This window comes from Marmota flaviventris, chromosome 5 (assembly GCF_047511675.1).
Source record: "Marmota flaviventris isolate mMarFla1 chromosome 5, mMarFla1.hap1, whole genome shotgun sequence".
In the NCBI taxonomy this organism is placed as follows: domain Eukaryota; kingdom Metazoa; phylum Chordata; class Mammalia; order Rodentia; family Sciuridae; genus Marmota; species Marmota flaviventris.
Window position 1 is genome coordinate 101,112,288 of NC_092502.1, and position 21,293 is coordinate 101,133,580.

General features: G+C 38.9%; 1 protein-coding gene across 1 annotated transcript in view; it reads left to right on the top strand.

Moving 5' to 3' along the window:
* Window positions 1-21,293, top strand: part of Acot12 (acyl-CoA thioesterase 12) — a 42,648-nt gene that overhangs the window by 14,740 nt on the left and 6,615 nt on the right. Inside the window, exons 4-11 of the mRNA XM_027927996.2 lie at window positions 230-331; window positions 2,945-3,080; window positions 10,611-10,767; window positions 12,220-12,339; window positions 13,120-13,270; window positions 14,331-14,386; window positions 14,812-14,875; window positions 15,978-16,061. Coding sequence (XP_027783797.1) covers window positions 230-331; window positions 2,945-3,080; window positions 10,611-10,767; window positions 12,220-12,339; window positions 13,120-13,270; window positions 14,331-14,386; window positions 14,812-14,875; window positions 15,978-16,061 — 870 coding nt within the window. The remainder of the gene's footprint in view (window positions 1-229; window positions 332-2,944; window positions 3,081-10,610; window positions 10,768-12,219; window positions 12,340-13,119; window positions 13,271-14,330; window positions 14,387-14,811; window positions 14,876-15,977; window positions 16,062-21,293) is intronic.

The following is a 21,293-nucleotide window of genomic DNA, read 5'->3' on the forward strand; positions in this document are numbered from 1 at the left end:
ATAAATTTTCCATGGCAAATATATATTTCCTGTAGTCAGATAAAAGTTATTTATCCAATTTTATAGAACATCATTGAAAGAATAGTACTGCTTAAAAATAAATTAAAATGCTGGTCTCATTTTTTAGAAAAGATAAGAATGGCGAAGTACATAACTGAATTTTGAATGTTGTGATCAAATCTGCTCTCTGGATGACTGAAAATTTGTTTATTTTTTCTTTTCCTTTTAGATCAGTATCAAGGTCATAGTACAGGACACATTGATGGACATTGAGAAACTTGTTAGTGTGGCTTTCTCTACATTTGTAGCCAAACCAGTTGGAAAAGAAAAGGTAAATTTCCTATGTAAAGAGGCATCTCTTCATGTAAAATCAGGGACATTAGAATTAGAAAGCATTAGAATTATTATGGGGGAAAGGACATTTCTTCTTACCAGGAGATACATTTCCCAAGATTTTTAATTCACCAACGTTTACCATAAAGTTACAATTCTATGGTTACATCATAGGTTTTAAGTAATAATATCTTTCCAGGCCTAGGACCTTAGAGAAAAGGAGAGGTAGCCAGTTGGAGAAAGAAGGAAAACAAAATGACCTGAAAGTCATCTCACTTTTAAAAGATTTCCTACTAGTTTAGTTATTTTCTTTTGAAAACTTGAAAATTTAGTTAAAATAGTTTAAAAAAAAAAAGCTGGAGTAATGTATCAAGCAGTTGGATATTATGGTTTAATCATTTATACTTGAAGAAAAAACGTCAAAGTTGCTCAGTTATTGAACTTTGAAAACAAGCTTTGGGGCACCCTTAAACTTTGTCCTGATGCACATGCTCATCCAGGGCCTGCTTCAGAATTCCTCACTATCATTTCTTGACATTCCTGCTCAGGGTAAGGACCCCATGTAGTCTAAACGTTGTTAAAAAGTAATAATTCAAATTATGATTTAAATGTTTCACTCCAAGGATTGCTCCAGGGGTAGGCACAGTGACTTCTCCTAGCTCCACTTGGAAGTGACAAGGGGTCTCCTTCTGGCAAAGTATGCAAGTTCTTCCTCAGCCTGCCTCCAGCTTGGAGCTGGGACAAAGCAATGTTTCCACAGCATCCCACAGAGAAGGCAGAAGCTGTGCACACCAGCTGGGCCACCATGATGCTTGGGTGGCATATGTTGCCACAGGATTTTGTCCCCTGGGGCACATCTTCTGCTCTAGGCCTGATTTAAACATGCTGCAAGGAAAATTCATAGTGCCCAAGGTGCTGCTTTTCAAACTGAAGTTCACATCAGCTAGTTATATTATTTCAAATGCAGCTTTCTAGGATTAGAATCACCAGTGTTAAGAACTTGGAATTTGTACTTTGATGGGGATTCCAGGCATCCCATGTTCATGAAAATTTGAGACAATGGGACAGATCTTTCCAACCTTTCTGTTTTTCATGAAATCTCTAAACTCTTGGGAATGAGAAAATTATGGGGGCAGGTGGCAAGTTTGCATATCTGACAGCAAGTGACAGGAAGGAGTACACATGGCCAGCCTTCCCTCATGTGGCAGAGGAGAACTACACTGTTTACTCCCTCTAGCCTCAGACTCCTCACTGAATTCAGGAATGTGTGGCTAAGCATATAATTGTCACACCTCAGTCCACTCTCTGCTGAGACAGAAGAACTGGTTTCTGAGGGCCTTTCTGAGCAGTCAGCTCTTTGAGCTGCTGCCGTAACTGGCTGGTTCAGAGAACATCAATTGTAAAGTACTTTTCCCAGATTTACAGATTTTCTAGTTGGTAACATTCTCGTTCAGTAGCACATCGTGAAGAGAGCCATGGTTTGAACTGACAAGACTACCTGGATACCTGTCCAAAGAGAGTTTATTCCAGGATGAAGTTGGCAATGATTAACTAGACTTAGATTAGCAAAACACAGATCATGGAGAGGACACACAGGACTCCAGGAGGTGTGCTCATCCAAGGCTCACTAAAGCTAATGGAGATGGTACAGCCAGGGAAAAAAGGCACAGGCCAACATCAGAGAGGTTCCACTTTCTGCAGTGGATAGTTCCCCGAGTCCTTCCGCAGAATCACACATGATGTATTTTGAGGATTAGGACTCACTAAGATATATGTATATTGTCCTGTTTATAATAATAAGTCAAACCAATGTAAGCTGTCAATCGACTCATTCCTGACCAGATGAGACAAGGCAGCCCAGGGGAGCTTTGGACTTTAGGCAACATATTATGAATCACTAGCTTGGCTTAATCTTATCCAGGCCAAGGGTCAGGACCTGAAATAAGCCTGGAGCCAGCCTGTCCCTTCACACACAGTCAGAGATGGGCATCTGCAGAGCAGCGTGTGCCCTTGGTATTCTTTCGTCATATATCCAGGTTTCTGGAGGTCAGTTAAAGCTTTATTCTGACATATTGATTATTTCAGTTTGCTTATTAATGGTTTTACCATGTGATGAAGTTTCCAAATTGGAAATATCTCCTGGGACAACAAGATAGCTTTCTCTAGAACATAATTATTCCCCTCCTCCTCTCTTTGGTGTCTTAATTTTTCAAAAAATAGAAAACATTTCTTGTTAAGAATTCACCAGAATAATTCAGGGGAAATCACAACCCCTACCCTCATTCATTTATCTGAATAATGCCATATTTCATAGTTCTGTGGAAACATTTTTAAATAATGTAAAATAAATAAGAATAATTTTAAAGGTACATATTTGATGAAGAAATAATTAATATACTATACTATAGTAAATATAATACACATATTCCAATTTTTTAAATTTGAAGATTTTTTGAGAAAAAAAGTTAGAATATGTTTAGTGAAAATGTTTATAACTTCTCTCTTTACTTGAGTTACAAAACCATGTAACATTTCATTTGTTTTTACAAAATTCGTGTTGTATTTTTATAACTTAATAAGGCAATAAAAGTGAATTATTTTCTTCCTTCAGATTCACTTAAAACCAGTCATACTTCTAACTGAACAAGATCAAGTGGAGCATAATCTGGCTTCTGAGAGAAGGAAAGTTCGATTACAACATGAAGATACTTTTAACAACTTAATGAAGGAAAGTAGCAGCTTCGAAGGTCAGCAGATCCACTCCTAAGAACTTCTCATGACTAGTGCGAGTGACTGGGTCCTTTTTTAGGGCACACTTATTTTCACTGTACAGTTCAGTCCTGATGTTGCTGGATATCTTTTGAAACAAACCGAGTGGCTGGAGAAATAAGGGACTTGGAATATAATTGATGACATCTAAGTCATCTTTTTTTGTTTTAATTAATTACACATGACAATACAATGACCTTAACATATCATACATTTGAATCAGATGGGGTATAATTTCTCATTTTTCTGAGTGTACAGGTTGCAGAATCATGTTGGTCATGCAGTCATATATATATATATATATATATATATATATATATATATATATAACAATAATAATGTCTATTTTATTCTGCTGTCCTTTTTTTTCACCCCTCCCCCTCCCCTCCCCTCCCATCACTTCTCTCTACCCAATCTAATGTGACACACTTCTTTTTTTTTCCCTCACATCATCATACATGTAATCTCTATAACGATGAGGGTCTCCTTCCATCTTCTGTGCAATTCCCCTTCTCCCTTCCCTTCCCTCCCACCTCTCTTCCCTATTTAGTGGAAATCTTCTTCTCATGCTTTTCCTCCCTACTCCATTTTGAGTCACCCCCCTTATATCAGAGAAGACATTCGGCATTTGGTTTTTAGGGATTGGCTAACTTCACTTTGCATAATCTGCTCTAATGCCATCCATTTATCTGCAAATGACATGGTCTTGTTATGAGTAATATTCCATTGTGTATAAATGCCACATTTTTTTTTTATCCATTGAAAGGCATCTAGGTTGGTTCCACAGTCTAGCTATTGTGAATTGTGCTGCTATAAACATTGATGTGGTTGTGTCCCTGTAGTATGCTGTTTTTAGGTCTTTGGGGTATAGTCTGAGAAGAGGAATAGCTGGGTCAAATGGTGGTTCCATTCCCAGCTTTCCCAGGAATCTCCATACTGCTTTCCAAATTGGCTGCACCAATTTGCAGTCCCACTAGCAGTGTATGAGTGTACCTATTTCCCCGCATCCTCGCCAGCACTTGTTGTTGTTTGACTTCATAATGGCTGCCATTCTTACTGGAGTGAGATGGTATCTTAGAGTAGTTTTAATTTGCATTTCTCTGACTGCTAGTGATGGTGAGCATTTTTTTGTGTGTATTCGTTGATTGATTGTATATCCTCTTCTGAGAAGTGTCTGTTCAGGTCTTTGGCCCATTTGTTGATTGGCTAGGTCATGTTTAAGTCAGAGGATCTCCAGGGAAGGAGCTGGTGAATAAGGGACTGGGCAGCTGGAGTTATATAGCATTCAGTGTGACAGATGGAGGATGACCTTGCCATACTCCAACATGGTGCTCCACAGCTCACACTTCCTCACCCTTGGCTTCATAAAGAGCTGCACGTAGCCCCAACAGAGAGGAAGCTACAACTCTGAGCTGGGAAGAAACTTGCTAAAGATCCCATATGATATAAAACAGAAGGGATAAGATTCTGCTCTTATTTCCTGGCACTTTCCAAAATAACACTGGGTTTTATGAAACAAACTTTCTTCGTTCTCTGGCAGTGATTTTCCAGGTTCTTTGAAACCTTGTTGGAACCCCTTCCCTCCCCCTGCCATTCCTTTTTGTCTGAAGCCATCTTCCAAAGCCCCAGGGGGATGAACCAGTGAGGGAGGAGAGGGGAGGATGGAAGGTGAGGTAGGAGGAAAAGGAATACGTAGAGACCAGAGGCTTGAGAAAGGCAGAAGCTGGAGTGGCAAAAGTGTGTGGGTCTCATTCTGCCCACATGATGTCATCATGGTCCTGGGACAACCCCATAGAAGGCCTCTGGGGTGGAAGAGGTTTTCAAAGGTTTCTGCTTTGAGAAACTAGAGCTAGAAGAGCTCTAGAGACCCTTAAGGGCAAGGAGCATCATTTTCCATCATAGGAAAAACTTGGTCAGGATTCTAGACTGATCAGGATGATTGATAAACTATTACTGACAGAAAGGTGTGTTTTAAGAGAAAGAGATAATTTGTGTCACCCTGTACTTCTAACAACTGAAAACGTTTATTTATTTGTTGACCTTTTAAAGGGCAATATCTTATTTTTAAGGAAATGAAGACTACATTGTTAAATCACTATGCTGAGAAGAGTGAGTCTCATTTTGTAAGGATGATATATAGCAAAATATATTTTAAACGTATTTTGCACGAGGAATGAAATAGTTGTACATGAGAACAGTTCTAAGGCAGACTAGACAACCATTTAAAAAAAAAATCAATCAATCCTAAACTCACCCTGCTGTCTTCTTGCTACTAAAATCCCAGGAAAGAAATGAAATGACAGACAAAATACTTACTGGTGTCCTAACCCTTATTATATTTAACAAGTAGCTCTCTAAGGGTATATAAGGAAAACGCAAGCATTTAACATGATTATTAAGTATGTTCAGTTGCTCTGGTTTCATTGGCCTTTTTTTTTTTTTTTTTGCACAATTATGTCTTTTTAAAAGGCCTTTTGTCCTCTCTGAGATTACAATGACACTACCTGACTTTGTAAGAAGGAAATAGAAATAAGCTACCAATGACTTTTAAGCCACAAAAGACTTCTTTGACAATGTCAGAAAAGAGCTCTTTTGAAATCTGCACTTTCATCCAGAGATCCTTGCCAAAATTTGCTTTTAACTTATCTCTCATCCAAAATATGTATCTCAAGAATGATTCTCCACCCTGTATACCTGGAACTGTCTTGAAAAAGCTCTGCCACTAGGAAGAAGGGGAACCTGTGCCAGTTGAGGGGCTGGTCAGTTTGGTCTGGTGCTTGCAGGAGGAGGTATAGATGTGATTATAGATAAGCTTCTGTACAGTCATACAGAAGAATGAGCTCCTTCCTCCTAAGCAGAGAGAGAGAGGAATGCTGCCTGCTTCATTCTCTCCAATACATGTGTATTCAATGCCCACTTTGTGCCAGGAACATGCTTGCTGCAAAGGCAAAAAAAAAAAGAAAAGAAAAGAAAAAGAAAAAAAGATGAACAGTGCAGAGACTTTGCTCTTGCAAAACTCAAAGTTTACTGCCTGAGACAGACATTTGAGTAGTTTAAAAATAATGTAGAGATTGAAAAGAGCACTGTAGGTTCCAAATACTGTGGAAGCCCAGAGTAGGAACTCTCAGGGAGTTCAGGAAAGACCCCCTGACCATGAGAAAGCCAAGAAGGTGAAGCAAGTGACAGTGTGAGCAGTGACCCAGTGGCACAAACCCACAGGCTGTGTTAGGGATCCACCATCACAAGAGCATTCTACAGGGAAACTCAAGACAGATGAGGCAGAAAATGAAGACACGACTGTGCCATGGAGGTGCTCTCAGGCATGTTCAGAAACTTGATCTTTCTTTAGTCCTTCATGGGAGCCACAGAGGAAGGATTTTGAGCAGGTTGTGGCATGATTAGATTGGAACTCAATATGACCACTCTGGGTAGAGGGAGGAGATCAGGTGTTGTACTCAACTTTTTTACTATCACTAAAATACCTGACAAGAACAATTTAGTGCAGCGTGGCTATATCAGAGCCTCAGCTTTTAAGGGAAACTGGGACATTGAACTGGATCTCAGTGTCATCCAAACCAGCAGGAGTGTCCCACAGCAGCACTGGCATTTGACAGGAACTCGGTTCTCTCTAGGTGTTCTCCTGCACTCAAGCCATCGGAGGTGGAGCCTGATTCCCCCCCCCCCCCCCCCCCCCCCCCCCCCCCCCCGCTCTGTGGCTGCACGCCCCTAAGCTATCCACAACAGAGACAGTGGCTTCCTTCCACTGGCTCAGCCAATCCTAAGGCAAAATAGCTAGAAGTTGGGTACTCAGAGCCTCATCTACTTCCTCTGGCAGTCAGTGCTAGTTACTGGCTAGCACGTAGTTGCTCTTTTTCTTTTCTTATCCCAGTACTTGCTGTCTACCATCAGGACCTCTCACTTTGTTCTTCTTAGCTCACTAGAGTGAAGTAAAAAGTAAACAAATAAAAATTGTAAAATGGAAATAATAAACATACGTATGTGATAGATTTGTGTCAAGATGAAATAATATAGATAGATTGCTCCAAACAACGCAGAATATGCAGAAAGGGCTTAATATTAATATTGTTATTAATATTGTTATTCGAGAGGTCTCCATTCATAGGAATAACTAAGGAGGAGAGGTCTCCATTCATAGGAATAACTAAGGAGGACAGTTAAAGACTATACTTTGAGGAACTTGGCTGAGAAGGATGAAAGAAACAGCTTGGAGCTAGAGGGGACTCTCAAGTTCAAAGGGAATTGTTTTTCAGAAGAGAAAAACTTGGTCATGGTTCCATGTTGATCAAGATGATGATAAAAATGATTATTGAGAGAGAGTTTGGTTACAAGAGAAAGGTGATTCTCTTGTATTTCAAACATCTGAAAATTATTCGGGAGGAATTTATGGTACTCTGTGAGGCTCTGACCTCTCTGTAAGGGTTAGTCTATTAGGAAGGGTTGCCAGGTCTAGTGACTTCAGCCCACTTACCAGGTGAACTCAGGTGACTGAGTTGGCTCCTTCTGTCATTACACAAGTTATACCAATAAACAAAATTGCAGCAATTTGTCAACACTACTTTAAGCACTGGAGACATTCTAAATTAATTTGTAACAGGAATATGCTATAGGCATTCAATGTAGGGATAAAATGATTGAAATTGACTTTGGTTTCAGTTTGTTAGGAGGTTGGTTGCAAAAGATCTATATGTCTGGTTTAATTTAGAATTATAGATTTTTTTAAAATGCTGCTTTTATCATTGGTTTCACTTAATCTAGCCTAAAATAGATCACATTTTTTTTGGACAAAACAACTGTTAACATAACTCTATTGATTTGCTCTTTTTGGAAATTTTACTAACTTCTATACCACCTGTGACGTGGAATTTAATGACAGTTTCTCCAGAAGAATGTAAGCACTGGGCCCTGACACTTAAAAATGCAGTAGAGAGCGACCTGTCCACTTGCTGCCCCTTGGATCTGATGGCTGTTTTGGATTAAACAATATATTCTAAAATAAGGTAGCCAGATCATCTTGTAATTGAACTATATTTTTAGAAAACTAGGGTTCTATACTAGTTATACAATCAGATATAACAGTGTGGATTTCAAGGTGTTGTATAATGGAAATGCATCCTGTTCTAACAGCAAGAAAGTTGAATCCACATCCTGTGATTTCATAAGGAAGAAGGTAAAGATGTGTAATATTAGCTTTTGTAAAAGGAGGACTTTGGGGGGAAAAGCTTTTGTACCACTGGGTCATTGCTTAGAGGGATGGCATTCTGGGGGGAAACAATATTTGAAGCATTTTAATTACACATTTTCAGTAAGGAATCAGACTTTAAGAGCATTACTCTGGGGTTGAGCCTTTCTGGATATGCAGAATGAAAACAAGAGCTAGAATGACCTCAGTTCAGGTCACAGTTCTGACCTAAAAATGTGGAGTGAATGTAAAATTATCCATGAATTATGACACACTGCTATGAAAACACTCAAAGTGTGAGTATTAAACTTAACCACTTGAAGCCTATAGACATACTAAGAAGGTTTAATAAGAAAGGACATTAGACCTCACAAGGAATCAGAGAAATGCAAACTGTAGCCAACATTTCATAGCCACTAAATTGGGGAGAATGGGTGTCTGATAAACTGTTTAAGCAAAATGGGAAGCAAAGGAAATTCTCATAAGTAGCAATCAGAAGTGTGATGCAGTACAACTATTGCATGTCCTAAAAATGTTATGTCGAGAGTAAGCATCATGAATGTAAAGTGAATCAACAAAGTAAAGTTCATTCATTCATTCATTTAATAAATATTTAGTACTCATGTTTGAGAATTATATGAGAATAAAAAATTCATAGTCCCTGCCCCCCAGGAGCTTAGGGTTTAGTGGGTCAGATAGCAGAAGATTGCATAAATGAACATAAAGCTATAAGGGAGAGAGAGAGGGAGGGAGGGAGGGAGAGAGCATTCTTTTTTAATTTTTTAATTAGCTATTCATGATATTACAATGACTTGGCAATTCATACATTTGAATCATTGGGGTATAATTTCTCATTTTTCTAATTGTACAGAGGGTTCTTAATGGCAGAACTTAGCTGTGGTGATCAGAGAAGGCTTTACTGAGAAGTGAGCACTGAGATGAGCCAAGACAAAATAGGAGTGAAGTGGTGGTGGGTGGTGGTGGTGACCAGGGAAACTGTTTCAGAGTAGACTAATGCAAATGCTCTGATTTGTTGTTGTTGTTTTTGTTGTTGTTTGTTTATTTTGTTTTTTGGGGGGCAACTGAAAAAAAGGCCAATGTAGTTGAAGGGTTGGAACAGTGGGAGGGAGCAAGCAAGGGAGAACATGATGGTGACAGTTGGTGGTCATCATACCAGCTGTGGCTGGAGACAGAGGCATGGCTGGAGCAGAGTAAAGGGCTTGGAGGCTATGGGAAGGATTTGGCACTTCATGCTAGAACAATAGTAGCCACTAACAAGTTTTAAGCAGGAAACTGAAATGATCAATTAAACAAAAGGGGGAAAATAAAAGTAAAAGACCATCAATTACAAATCTAAAAATTCCATTAGGAAGTGGAGTTAAAGGTCTCTGTACACCCTTCTTGGTCACCTGGGAGGAACTGCTCCAAGAGCAGCCCATTCCCTGTTACCAACATCAGCTACATCTATGCTCTCCCACTGCCAGATCAGCTTGCTCTGACAGTCCAACCAATGTGGTTCCCTGGGTTTTGTAAATCTCCCTTCCACCTTCCTAATAATGGTGCGTGAGATTTCAGCCTAGCTGGTGATTCACTGGGTGATGCAGGAAGTACATTTGAATACGTTTTACTGCTTTGCATCTGGAGTAAATGATTTCTCCATTGTTGAGAGTAAAAACCAATTTGTCTGTAAATGAAGCTGATACGATTCAAAAGAAGCAGACGGACATGGAGAAGTACAGCAGATTGTGTCTTCTCTGCTGTGACCGCGTTCATCACAAGACAGTTTTAACAGAAGGCCACATCCCTACTCTGAAGTTTACAATGCTCCAGATTCTGTGGCCCTTCATAGTTTAAATTCCTTTATTTTTAATGACTTTATTGAGGTATAATTGACAAACTTAAATGACCCTTATTTAAAGCATGTAACTTGAGAAGTTCTGACATGAGTGTGCACCTGTAAATCTATCACCACAATCAAGATAATGATATATCCATCACCCCCAAAATTTATGCCAGTGTTCCCACCTTTCTCCCACCTCCAAACAACTGGGGTTTAAATGAAAGTATTAAATGAAATTTAATCAAGCATTCCTTTAATCAAGATGCAGGTGGATTGGTTAGATAGGTTGGGAGAGGCCCTTTCTGAGCTGGTATCCTAACCCTATGCACTTGCTTCTTCAGTTTTAAGGTTTTAAGAACGATTTAATTTTTCTGAGAGTCCTAGAGCTGAGTTTGCTGCTGGGAAGGTAAAGCCGTAGCCCAGGTCCCCTGGCTGACTCCACCATTGCTGCTGTTTCAACCCTTTCAGATCCTGCTTGTGGTGAAGAGGAAGGGACCGTGGCCACCAGGGGCACTGCTGTTCAGAGCATTGAACTTGTGCTGCCACCCCACGCAAACCATCACGGGAACACATTTGGTGGCCAGATTATGGCTTGGATGGAGACAGTGGCAACTATTTCTGCAAGGTTCTTGGTTTTGACCTTTGGTGTGTGACTGGGGGACCAGTGGGGAGATGATTGGAAAGCGTCTGAGCTCTAGTTATTGGAGTAGTCAAGGAGTCAGAGAGAGAATGGAGCAAAATGCTGCCTTTCATCAGAATGAGGAAATAATCCATCACTTACTAGCTTCCCTTAGGATGAATCCATCCTTTTATGTGAATGTGAATATTTTTAAGTTCTTGGCTCAAATGTAAAACTGAATTCATAGTTTGAATACTTTATTCTGAATTTTAAATGTTGATCAGGGGACAATGCAACTTACTGTGATAAGTTTAAAATGAATCAAGTAACAAACTATTTAAAGGCAATTTACAATTAAGTCTGACCTTTAAAAGTGCTGGTTAAAATCATTATGGCCAAAGAATTAACTGAAAGAATAAGAAGAGAAAGAGGGGAGTCCTTGGAAGAATACTATTAAACTTTCCTCAATTTCTGAAAAGGTTATTTTATTCTTACTGGAACCATGTAGGTTATTGAGCAGTTTAAGGAACACTCTATACTCTGGAAATGCCTATGAACAGGATCTACCCTTCTGACAATTTTTGTAATTACTGAAAATTAAGGTTTTATTTCCTCCAAATTAAAAGAAGTTTATTATTAACCTGTCTATAGTTATGACTAAAATTAGAAGCCTATAGTTATCCTTTCTACAAATTATGCACAAAATAAGAGAGCTTGTTTTTTAAATGAGATTGTCATTCTTAAAGACAAAAAGGATTTGAACTTGAACATTTCTACTGTAAAAGCTTAACATATAATTAACAATGGCGGAAGCTGTTCACTTAGTGTTAGCATAATTCTTTGGAGTAACTGAATGAGTACAGTAGGAATAGAAAATGTAGAAAATTATTCAGGTAACTTCTGAAATTAAATACTTTGTAGCTATTTCCAAATTCCATGCACACAAACATTGTAAAATGTGTATCTTGTAGCCTTTCAGGCTTTGTGCAACCATCCAGGTAATTGAGGAAAACAAATTTGCCTTTTGATCTGTAGATAATTTCAGTTATGCCAAGCTAAGGAATGGCACTAGCAGGCAGCTGTCTTCTCTTGTCTCCAACCTGACAGTCACACCTTCCTGGGTCTGTAGTCACTGCTGTCAGGATGAATGTAACCCTCAAATTAGGACAAAAGGCATCAGTTTGCTTTTCAGTGGTACTTCCAGAGAGAACAAGATAGGAGTAAATCACCAACATCTTGGTAAAGCCCCCACTCTTGGGGACATGTTCAAGTTGGAGTTTACCGAATATTTGTAAGTCATTACAAAACCACTTGCAATGCACACATCCAGTTAAGAGTTCTTTATTTAGAAAACAGGCTGGGTACTTATCTATTGCATCCATTCAGTGAATCAACAGTTCACGAAAATATTTTGGAGAGTAATTGTTGTCTTCTCTCTCCTTCCGTTTGTTTCCTCAGCCGCCTGTGTAAGGGGCATCCCTTTCTGAAGTCTGTGGACATGTTTAAGTTCCGGGGACCATCTACAGTCGGAGACCGTCTTGTCTTCAACTCCATTGTCAACAATACATTTCAGACCTGGTAAAGAGTGCTCTGAGGCTCAAATTTGCACATATATAATTGTTTCTATTTCAATCTGGAGGTGAATGGAGGGACTATTTTAACCAAGCTCCTTCTGATTTTTTTAAAATTTCAATCTTCAAAATTCATGGACGCACATTTTTAGCCTGTGTTCTGCTTGGGACCTCCTTACACAGTAAACTGTGGTGGATTGGGTGTTTTGTCTCATAAGGGTGGGCACATGTGGCAGATGGCCCAGGATGGCTCTGGTTTGTGCCAGTTATCCTGGTAAAATTATGAATTCTTCCTTTCAGCCGTGTAAGTGCCTTAGTAACCTTATGGGCAGATAGCTCATAATGAACCTATTTACCACCATGAATCCAAACTACTTCCCAGTTATTTTTGTTATTCTTGATACATAATGCAAACATTTTATTTAGTATTTTTAACTTTTTAAATGTAAAAAAAGAGAATATTTCAGAAATTAAATATTTCTGACATTAAATATTCTTTATAGCTTTAACCTCCCCCACCCCATTATGAACTGTGTTCATAAAGTGTATTTACATGTAAATACAGAGTGGCCTTTATCCTCTTGAAAGCGGGAAAGTGGTAATGCTCTCAGGAGCTTCTGCAAACCAGCCCAATGAACTAAAAATGGGTTTTAATAGTTGTACAGATTTGCTGACAACAAACATAACTAGGGCCTTGTCTCCTATTGCTGGGAGGAGGAGGTGGTGGCGGGCAGGGAAGGCTGCTGAGCCCTGGTTGTCTTGCCCATCCCCTGCCTCGCCATTGCAGCGTGGAGGTTGGAGTGCGCGTGGAGGCCTTCAACTGTCAGGAATGGTCCGAAGGCCGAGGCCGCCACATCAACAGTGCTTTTCTCATTTATAATGCTGTTGATGATAAGGAAGAACTCATCATCTTCCCCAGAATTGAACCCATTTCAAAGGTCAGTTATTACCACGTGAGCTTTGACAATCAGAACTGTGGGTCCAGAGTCCTACTCAGAATTTCCTCCCACCAGCAGCAACCTTGATGGCTTGGATTTTTTCCCTTTGGTTTTCCTTCTTCTATTCTTAACAAAGTAAAATGGGCTTTTTTGTCCCCACCCCAAATCACTGCTGATTTGTTGAAATGATGGAGGAGCTGGAGCCTGTACTCAGGTACATGCTGGAGAAGTACGTGACCTTCTGCACCTCCCTCTTCTGAATCTGCTCTTACTTCTTCCATCCAGTGTTGGGAGCTTCCCTGGATGCAGACCTTCAAGTCCTGATGCCCAGGGTCACTGACCAATTATTCCTTCTGAATGGCACATAGTGCCAGGTCTCGAAGTAACTTGGGTGTTACTCGGATAGCAAAGTATAGCTCCAGGTATAGGTGTCACCTGTGGGGGTTGAGTTACACTCACTTGTTCCTTTGTAATCCTACCCCTTGCCTTATTTGAATGGCTTCTCCCCAATAAAATAGTTCAGCAAGTGCTCCTCAGTCTTTCTTGCCTACCTTGCCCCCCTTGTGGGAGCTGGGTCAGAGAAGCCATCACAGAACCCCCCCTCCAAAAAGGTATTTCTCTGTCTTTGTGTGATTATTTCGTGCCAGCCCAGTTCACCTGGAGTGACCCTGACTGGTTTAGTCATGTGTTTCGACAATCCAGTCCTCAGGGCTGGGTCACCTCCGTAGGAAGTGTGTTTGGTTCTCACCCAGGAACTGCCTTATTACCAACACTTGCCTTTCCTAAAAACCATATAGTGAGATTTATGTATAATTCTGGTAACAGAAATCAAAATAATCTCCACTTTTAAAAAAAGAATGTAAACAACTGTAGAAGTTGAACTTGTAGGGGTGCAACTGCCCTCTGTGGATTCAACACGGACGTTAGGTTTTGTGAGGGTAGGTCACAGAGACGCTGCCTCCTACTTTTCCATTCCAATGGACTTAGGAGAAAGATATTTGAAGATTGTAGCAGTAAAATATTAGAAATTGATTTTACTGTCTTTTTTTTTTAATTAAAGGATGATTTTAGACGCTATCGGGGAGCTATTGCACGCAAGAGAATACGCCTTGGCAGGTAAGGGACATGATGTGTGAGGGTTCCATGGAATCTTCTCTTACTGACAAATTACATTACAAAGTCATATATATTTCCCATATAACAGAAAAAGAAAAGGACTAATGTTTCTGATTGTAAAATCTGACTACAGACTTGTTGAAATGACTCTTCTTGGTTCGGTCAGTAAAAGCAGCTTTTTAAACTGGAAGTTTAGTTCAAGAAAATATCATGGTTACATATATATATATATATATTTGTAGATGGACACAATACCTTTATTTTATTTATTTATTTTATGTGGTGCTGAGGATCAAACACTGTGCCTTACACATGGTAGGTGTGAACACTCTACTGCTAAACCACAATCCCAGCTGCTCATGGTTACTATTGTGTGTTAAATGCAGGGAAGAAAATTGTTATTTAACATTTTAATTTTTTTTCAGGAAATACGTTATTTCTCACAAAGAAGAAGTTCCACTCTGCATACAGTGGGATGAAAGCAAGCAGGTAACATTTTTATGATTTGGAGCTCAACATTATAAAAAAGGAAACCTTCTTGTTTAACTAATTCAGGTTGTACCTACACAGGTTAGATGAAAAGGTGAATTATAACAACCCATCATTTCAAAATTAAGCAAAACCAAGATACTAGTAACTGTTAATACCCATTTGTTCACTGTCTTGGTTCGGCTTCTATGTATAGTTCCCAAACTACAAACTCAGGATGCCTAATATTGTGATCTGGTTTCTTACCATAATTGTGCCGAATGACATGCCCACAAGCTTGCATTTACAAATTCATACAGATATGATTTTTTTGGTGGCCTAAGGATCAAACCAGTGCCTCACACATGGTAGGCAAGTTCTCTACCACCGAGCTACACCCCTGGCCCAGTTTTTGCATTTTATAAAACAACAAAGTAGTAATCATTTGAATGTTTGAATATAAAATGTAAAGGTAAACCCAAGTTTATTCATCAGCAGTATCACTTCAGCTTAACACACACATTCTCTAACAGTACCCCCTTTTTTCTTTATTTTTCCAACTACACAACATGTTTATCATTATTTGACAAAAAATAACCAATAAGCAAAGTCAAAAAGCAAGTGAGAAATTGGGGAAAAATATTGCTACTTATATGAAAAAAATCTTATGTTATATAATACCTTATCTCGATCTTAGATAGATCTTGTCTATCTTAGATCTTAACTTAGGCCTTATCTATCTAAAAATGAGGAATAATAAAATCCAACAGAAAAATAGGCAAAGGACAAGAATAGATAATTCACAAAATGTATGTGATTGGATTTCAAATGCATGAGATATTCGACTTTATAAGAGAAATCTAAATAAAAATAACCTGAAATATCTAGGGTCTTTTAGTCTGGCAAAAATTCAACAGCTGGATAAGGTGCTATTTGTGACTCTGGAAGGACCTTCTCGTATATTGTTGCTGTGCATATAAAATGGTTTAGGCCCACATGGAAAAAATGTGGCAATTTCTAGTAAAATTATGAATAATCCTACAGTGCCCATTTTCTAACCAGAAAATATTTGTTCTCATGTCTATACATTGAACATACTGATTTTAAAATATGTGTATTTTAGGCATCATTGAGTAATGGCAATGTGGAGGCATTCAGAAAGCTGGCGGCTAAAAGGGGCTGGGAGGTTATCAGCTCTTCAAAAAAGGTAGGAGACACATAGGCATCTACACCACCACTCCCATCACAAAGTTAGCATGATGGAGGTGGGTCTGTTGCTCCTCTTGTTGCTTTGAAGAAGGTAAAAAATATTTTGGGGAAACTGTTTCTAAGAGGGAAACATCTTTCCAGTCCTGTCTCTACGCGATGGTTGATTTGGTCCTTGAAATGAACCCAGAGGCGATTTATCACTGAGCCACATGCCCAGCTCCTTTATTTTTTCTTCTCCTCCTCCTCCTCTTCCTCCTTCTTCTTCTTCTTCACTTTTATTTCAAATTATTTCTTAATTTTTAGAGACAGGGTCTTGTTAAGTTGCATAGGGTTTTGGTAAGTTGTTGAAGCTGGCTTTGAACTTGTGATTCTCCTGCCTTAGCCTCCAGAGCCACTGGGATTAGAGGTGTGCACAACCACACCTGGCTGAGTTTAGATTCTTGCATCCTACCTCTCCCTCTCTCCTCCACATCTCCTTTTACCCAAATCCAACCTGGTCTTCAGAAGCCAGGACTCTGTGTTACTCCGTGAAGTCACTCCCATCCTTAATGAACTTTCCCTCTGGCAGCTCCTTTTATCATGATTTATTTAAAGTTAATTTGTCAATTAATTCTGCACTGTCTTGTGACATTTATTCCGTAGTCACCATGAATTGATATTTAAGCCTTACATAGCAATTTAACTTTTTACATCATTCCTAACTAGATTATAAATTTCTTAAGAAAGAAGACTTGTCTTTATTTCTTTGTATCTCTCCTAGCAGTTTCTATAGTGCTTTTCATGTCACCAAATTTAATAAACATATATCACTTGGATTTTAATTTTAGCTTTTTTCCAAGGACTGTTAAAAGACTCTTAGGAACTGATGCTTATACTAACTAGACTGTAAGGTCTCTAGGGACCATTTTGCTCCCAAATACATTCCCAGACCTTATAAAGGCCCAGCACCCAGTAGATGCTCAGTAATGTGGGTTCTCTGGCTGTGTTCATGTCTAACTATATACATTCTTCATCATCAGTGGAGTGGAAACCAAGGAAATGGAACAACCAGATGTCCTGAGTTTCCTGGGATGGTTCTGGTTGATACCTGTTGTCCCATCATAATTATAACAGCACCTCAGTGTTCTGGTTTGGATGATGGATTGTGTCATTACTTCATCCTGAAATCTAAGTAAATTCAAAGTCTACTTCGTTGATTCTTTTCATCTCTGACCTTCACTGTGTGTTTTATTTTTGGTGGTTTGCTTTTATTATATTTTTGTCCTCTCTACTGAATCTTTTCAGGGGCTTCCTTACTCCCTTTGGATCCAGTTAGGTTTTCAATTTTTTTTGGCTTTGTTCAGGGATGCAGAAACACAGGGTTAATACAACTAAAGTATTTGTTTCTTTTTATCTCTCATAAAAGATGCTTCAATATTTCATTTTCTTTTACTGATATGAAATCTGTTTCTTACATAATTGCTGGCATTGTAATAGGAGTCCCAAGCCAGAGGTCTGACTCTGGGGGTCCCAAATAGTCAATCTGGTCACTTGCCCCAAAACAAAATAGAAAAAGCAGTGGTGAAAAGCAGGAAAGGAACTTTAATCAATACGGCATACTGGGAAGGCAAAATGAGATCAAGTGTCTCAGCCCTGTCTTCAGGGTACCAACATAAACTTTAGGTTTAAATAGAGGAAGAATTAGGGCAAGAAAAACTTGGGTCTGGTTGATCACTGTCTTAGTTCTGGTTCTGTGAGATGGTTCTAGAGAAGTCCTTGAGGGGGTGGTCTCCATTTGCTGCTCAGGATGTGCATACAGTCATCTATGAACCTGAAAGGGGCAACTTGGTTTCCTTGAAATGATTGCTGCTGCTTTCGGGGAGTGGGACAGGGGTGTCTCATCAGGGGCTGCTATTCCTGGAACGTGTTGAACAAAATCTAGAGACTTCTATACACCACTCCAGGGTTATGGAACAGGATGTTATAAAGCTGTTAGTTGATTGTCCCTGAAGATTTTGAAAATACCTTAGTTACTCTTACCTTGGTGTCCTCAGTCTTGACGGAGGACAAGGCAGATTAGATAAATTTAGGGCTAACAAACCTTATGTCACAGATTTTTAGATGAACACTTCTTAAAGGATGAACATTCCTCTCTGCAGAGCTGAGCAGGAATCTGAAGAAGGATATGAAATGAAGGCAGGGATGCCAAGCTTGATCCTGCTTTTAGTTACCCATTGGGCATCTATAGGCCCAAATGAAGAGTCAGCGCTTCTAACAAAGGCAGCTTCTAATTCTCTGTTCTAGCACCTGAACATTCATGAGCAGCAATGGAAAGCACAAATTCATGTCTGGAATGAAACAAAAGAACATATTTAGTGAGTTTTGTCATGTATTCAAACCTCACTGTTTTTGGAAGTTGTGGTCAGAAACAAACCCAACTAATAACTTGCTAGAGTTTGTAGGAGTGCCATCGAGGATTAAATCTTAATTTTTATATAAATAGGAATCAGAAAATATTGTATGGTTAAAGGAGAAATCTTGTGTTATCCCAGTTGAGTTTGAATCTCTTCTTTTAAATATTTTACTTATAAAAAACATCTGATTTGAAAAATCTGGTAAATTTTTTTCTCTCTGAGTTATCCCCTTCTTTTCTCCCACTGTTTACAACTTTGGTATTTTTAAATTTTAAAGTACAATCCTCAGGCTGATGTTGTGGCTCAGTGGTAGAGCACTGGCCTAGCACATGTGAGGCTCTGGGTTCAATTATCAGGATCACATTAAAAAAAATAAAGAGTTATAAAAAATACATCTCTCTTTTATCTGTCACGTTTCAGTTGAAGAATTCTTTTTTAAAACCTTATTTAGTTGAATAATTCTTACAGTTCTCTGTTAGAAATCATACATATTTTAGATTTTTAAGCTGATGCTTATTTTGATAGTAAAAGTATGGTGTTTGAAATGAAATTTAACTTATATTTCATTTTCTGTGTACAGTGATGAAATTAATTATTATAATAATACAAGAAGCAAAAGATTTATTTTAGGAACACCACACCTGTACATAAATCTGCTGAAGAATAATTAATAATAATTTGTAATAAAAATTTGTAAACAGTTGAAAGACCTTAGTGTTTAAGTTGAAAAGATTAACTCCCAGGCAATTCAAAATAAAGTAAGACCTACTTAGGATGAAAGGCCAAGAGGGGTTAATTTTTTATCTCTTGGAAGATGGTATCAGAAGTAGAGTACTGGAGGGTGGAGAGGGCTTTCTAGGCAGAATGTTTTTGAGCGGAGTCTTTCTGACGTGAATTACCCCAAGAAGGAGACTGGCCTGATAGAGTAGCTTTTCATGAAGGAGTGACTGAGAATGTCTGGGAAAATTACAGTGAAAGTCAGAAGGGTATGAACCACCTGAAAACCTCTTCCCAGGACAGAAACCCAGAAGAGGAAATAGGCCAGAAGGGCGTTCTCCTTATTGAAGTTAAGGGTGGGGCCTGAGCTCTACCTGTCCACCCCAGCCCCTTAGCCCTGGGGTTATCCAAAGTACCTCCAAGGAAAATCCGAAATCCCTATAAGCTTTTATAAAAACCAATTTCGCCTTATTTCCCATAATGCAACCTTAATAACATATTTGTCAACAAATAGTACAAAAATTTGAAAAGTTTGGTTATTTCTTCTTGTACTATTTGTGTGATATTCAAACCAAATTCAAACAGAATCTTCTTAGAATGAATAAACAACACCACTAATAAAATCTTAACAAAGCTCACTTCAGCAAATTTTGAGCCTACTTACTTTAAGCTTCATTTCACAGAATCAGTTCTCCAACCACCAGATAATAAAAAACGATTGAGTTACAAATGGAATTTATCCTCTGTGTCTCCTGAGTATAAAGGGGAAGTCATTTTCTTGGAGAATTGTCTTTGGAGAATTTTTTTTTTTTTTTTCATGGAACAAAAGCTGTCTTTTCTTAGCCAAAATCAGCCAATGCTTCTTGTCCATTCTGCAGCCAGGTCGATGATTTGGGCAGTGGGACAACGAGGACTGTGTGGTCCTCACCTTCTGGTGGAGGAAATAAAACCTCATGTTTTATTTGGCATTCAATACGCCAAGGGAGCTCTGTAAAGGCAGAATTTAGTGGTATCTACCGAGCTTGATGTTGGCTTTGGCTCCATGATAAGAAGCAGCAGCAATGTGTCTGTAGCCTGGGGAGCATCTCCCTGGAAAAATGCTGCATTAACTTCCTAGGGCTGCCATCACAGGATGCCACACACTGGGTCAGTGTCTCTCGGTTCTGAAACTTGCGAGTCTGAGAGCAACATGTTGGCAGGGTTGATTGCTTCTGAGGGAAAGAGAAAGAATCAGGACCATGCCTCACACCTAGCTTCTGGCACTGTGCCAATCTTTGCGTTCCTTGGCTTTGATGAATCCTTGGATGAATCTGTCTTCATCCTCAGGTGGTGTTCTCCTTGTGTGTGAGTTTATGTCCAATTTCTCCTTTTTATAAGATGTCAGATTAGGGGCCTACCCTACTGTAACGTGACCTCATCTTAACTAATTATATCTGTAATGATTCTATTTCCATGTAAGGTCTCATTCTGAGGTTAGGACTCCAACATGAATTTGAGGAGGAGAGAACACAATTCTACTCTTAATCAGTGCTTAGCCCAATATTATATTCCTCTTCACTCTGGCTTCACCAAGGAATCTTCCTGCCCTGAGACCACAATAATCCAGAATTCCTCCAGGCCACATACCCTTAGTTCTTCTGAAATTTCAGAGTCCCAACAGTCTGTCCTAGAGCCACCTGACCACTATGTTTTGAGAAAGTAACTTCCTCCTGGATTTAAATGATCTTCTTTTTCTCCCCTTGTGCTGGGGGCACAGGTAGGCATTCTTGGGCTAAGAAGGGTGGCTCTCAGCAACCTGCTAGAGCTCCATCCATGTTTTTCTTTGTGTTTGCGACCTACTCACATCCTAGGCCACATATGTGTTTGCACACTGGATATGAAGACATACTTGGCATCAAAGAGAAGTACTTTGCAGAAATAAAAGTAATCACTATTTGTATCTTAATGCTGCTTTTAATTAATTTCTCATTTTTTTGTATTTGCTTATTGATTATATATGTGTATATGTGTGTGTTTATTTATGTTTAAATAAATTATTTATATAAACATAAATAAACACATACATATTTATTTAATATATATATATATATATATATATATATATATATATATATATATAT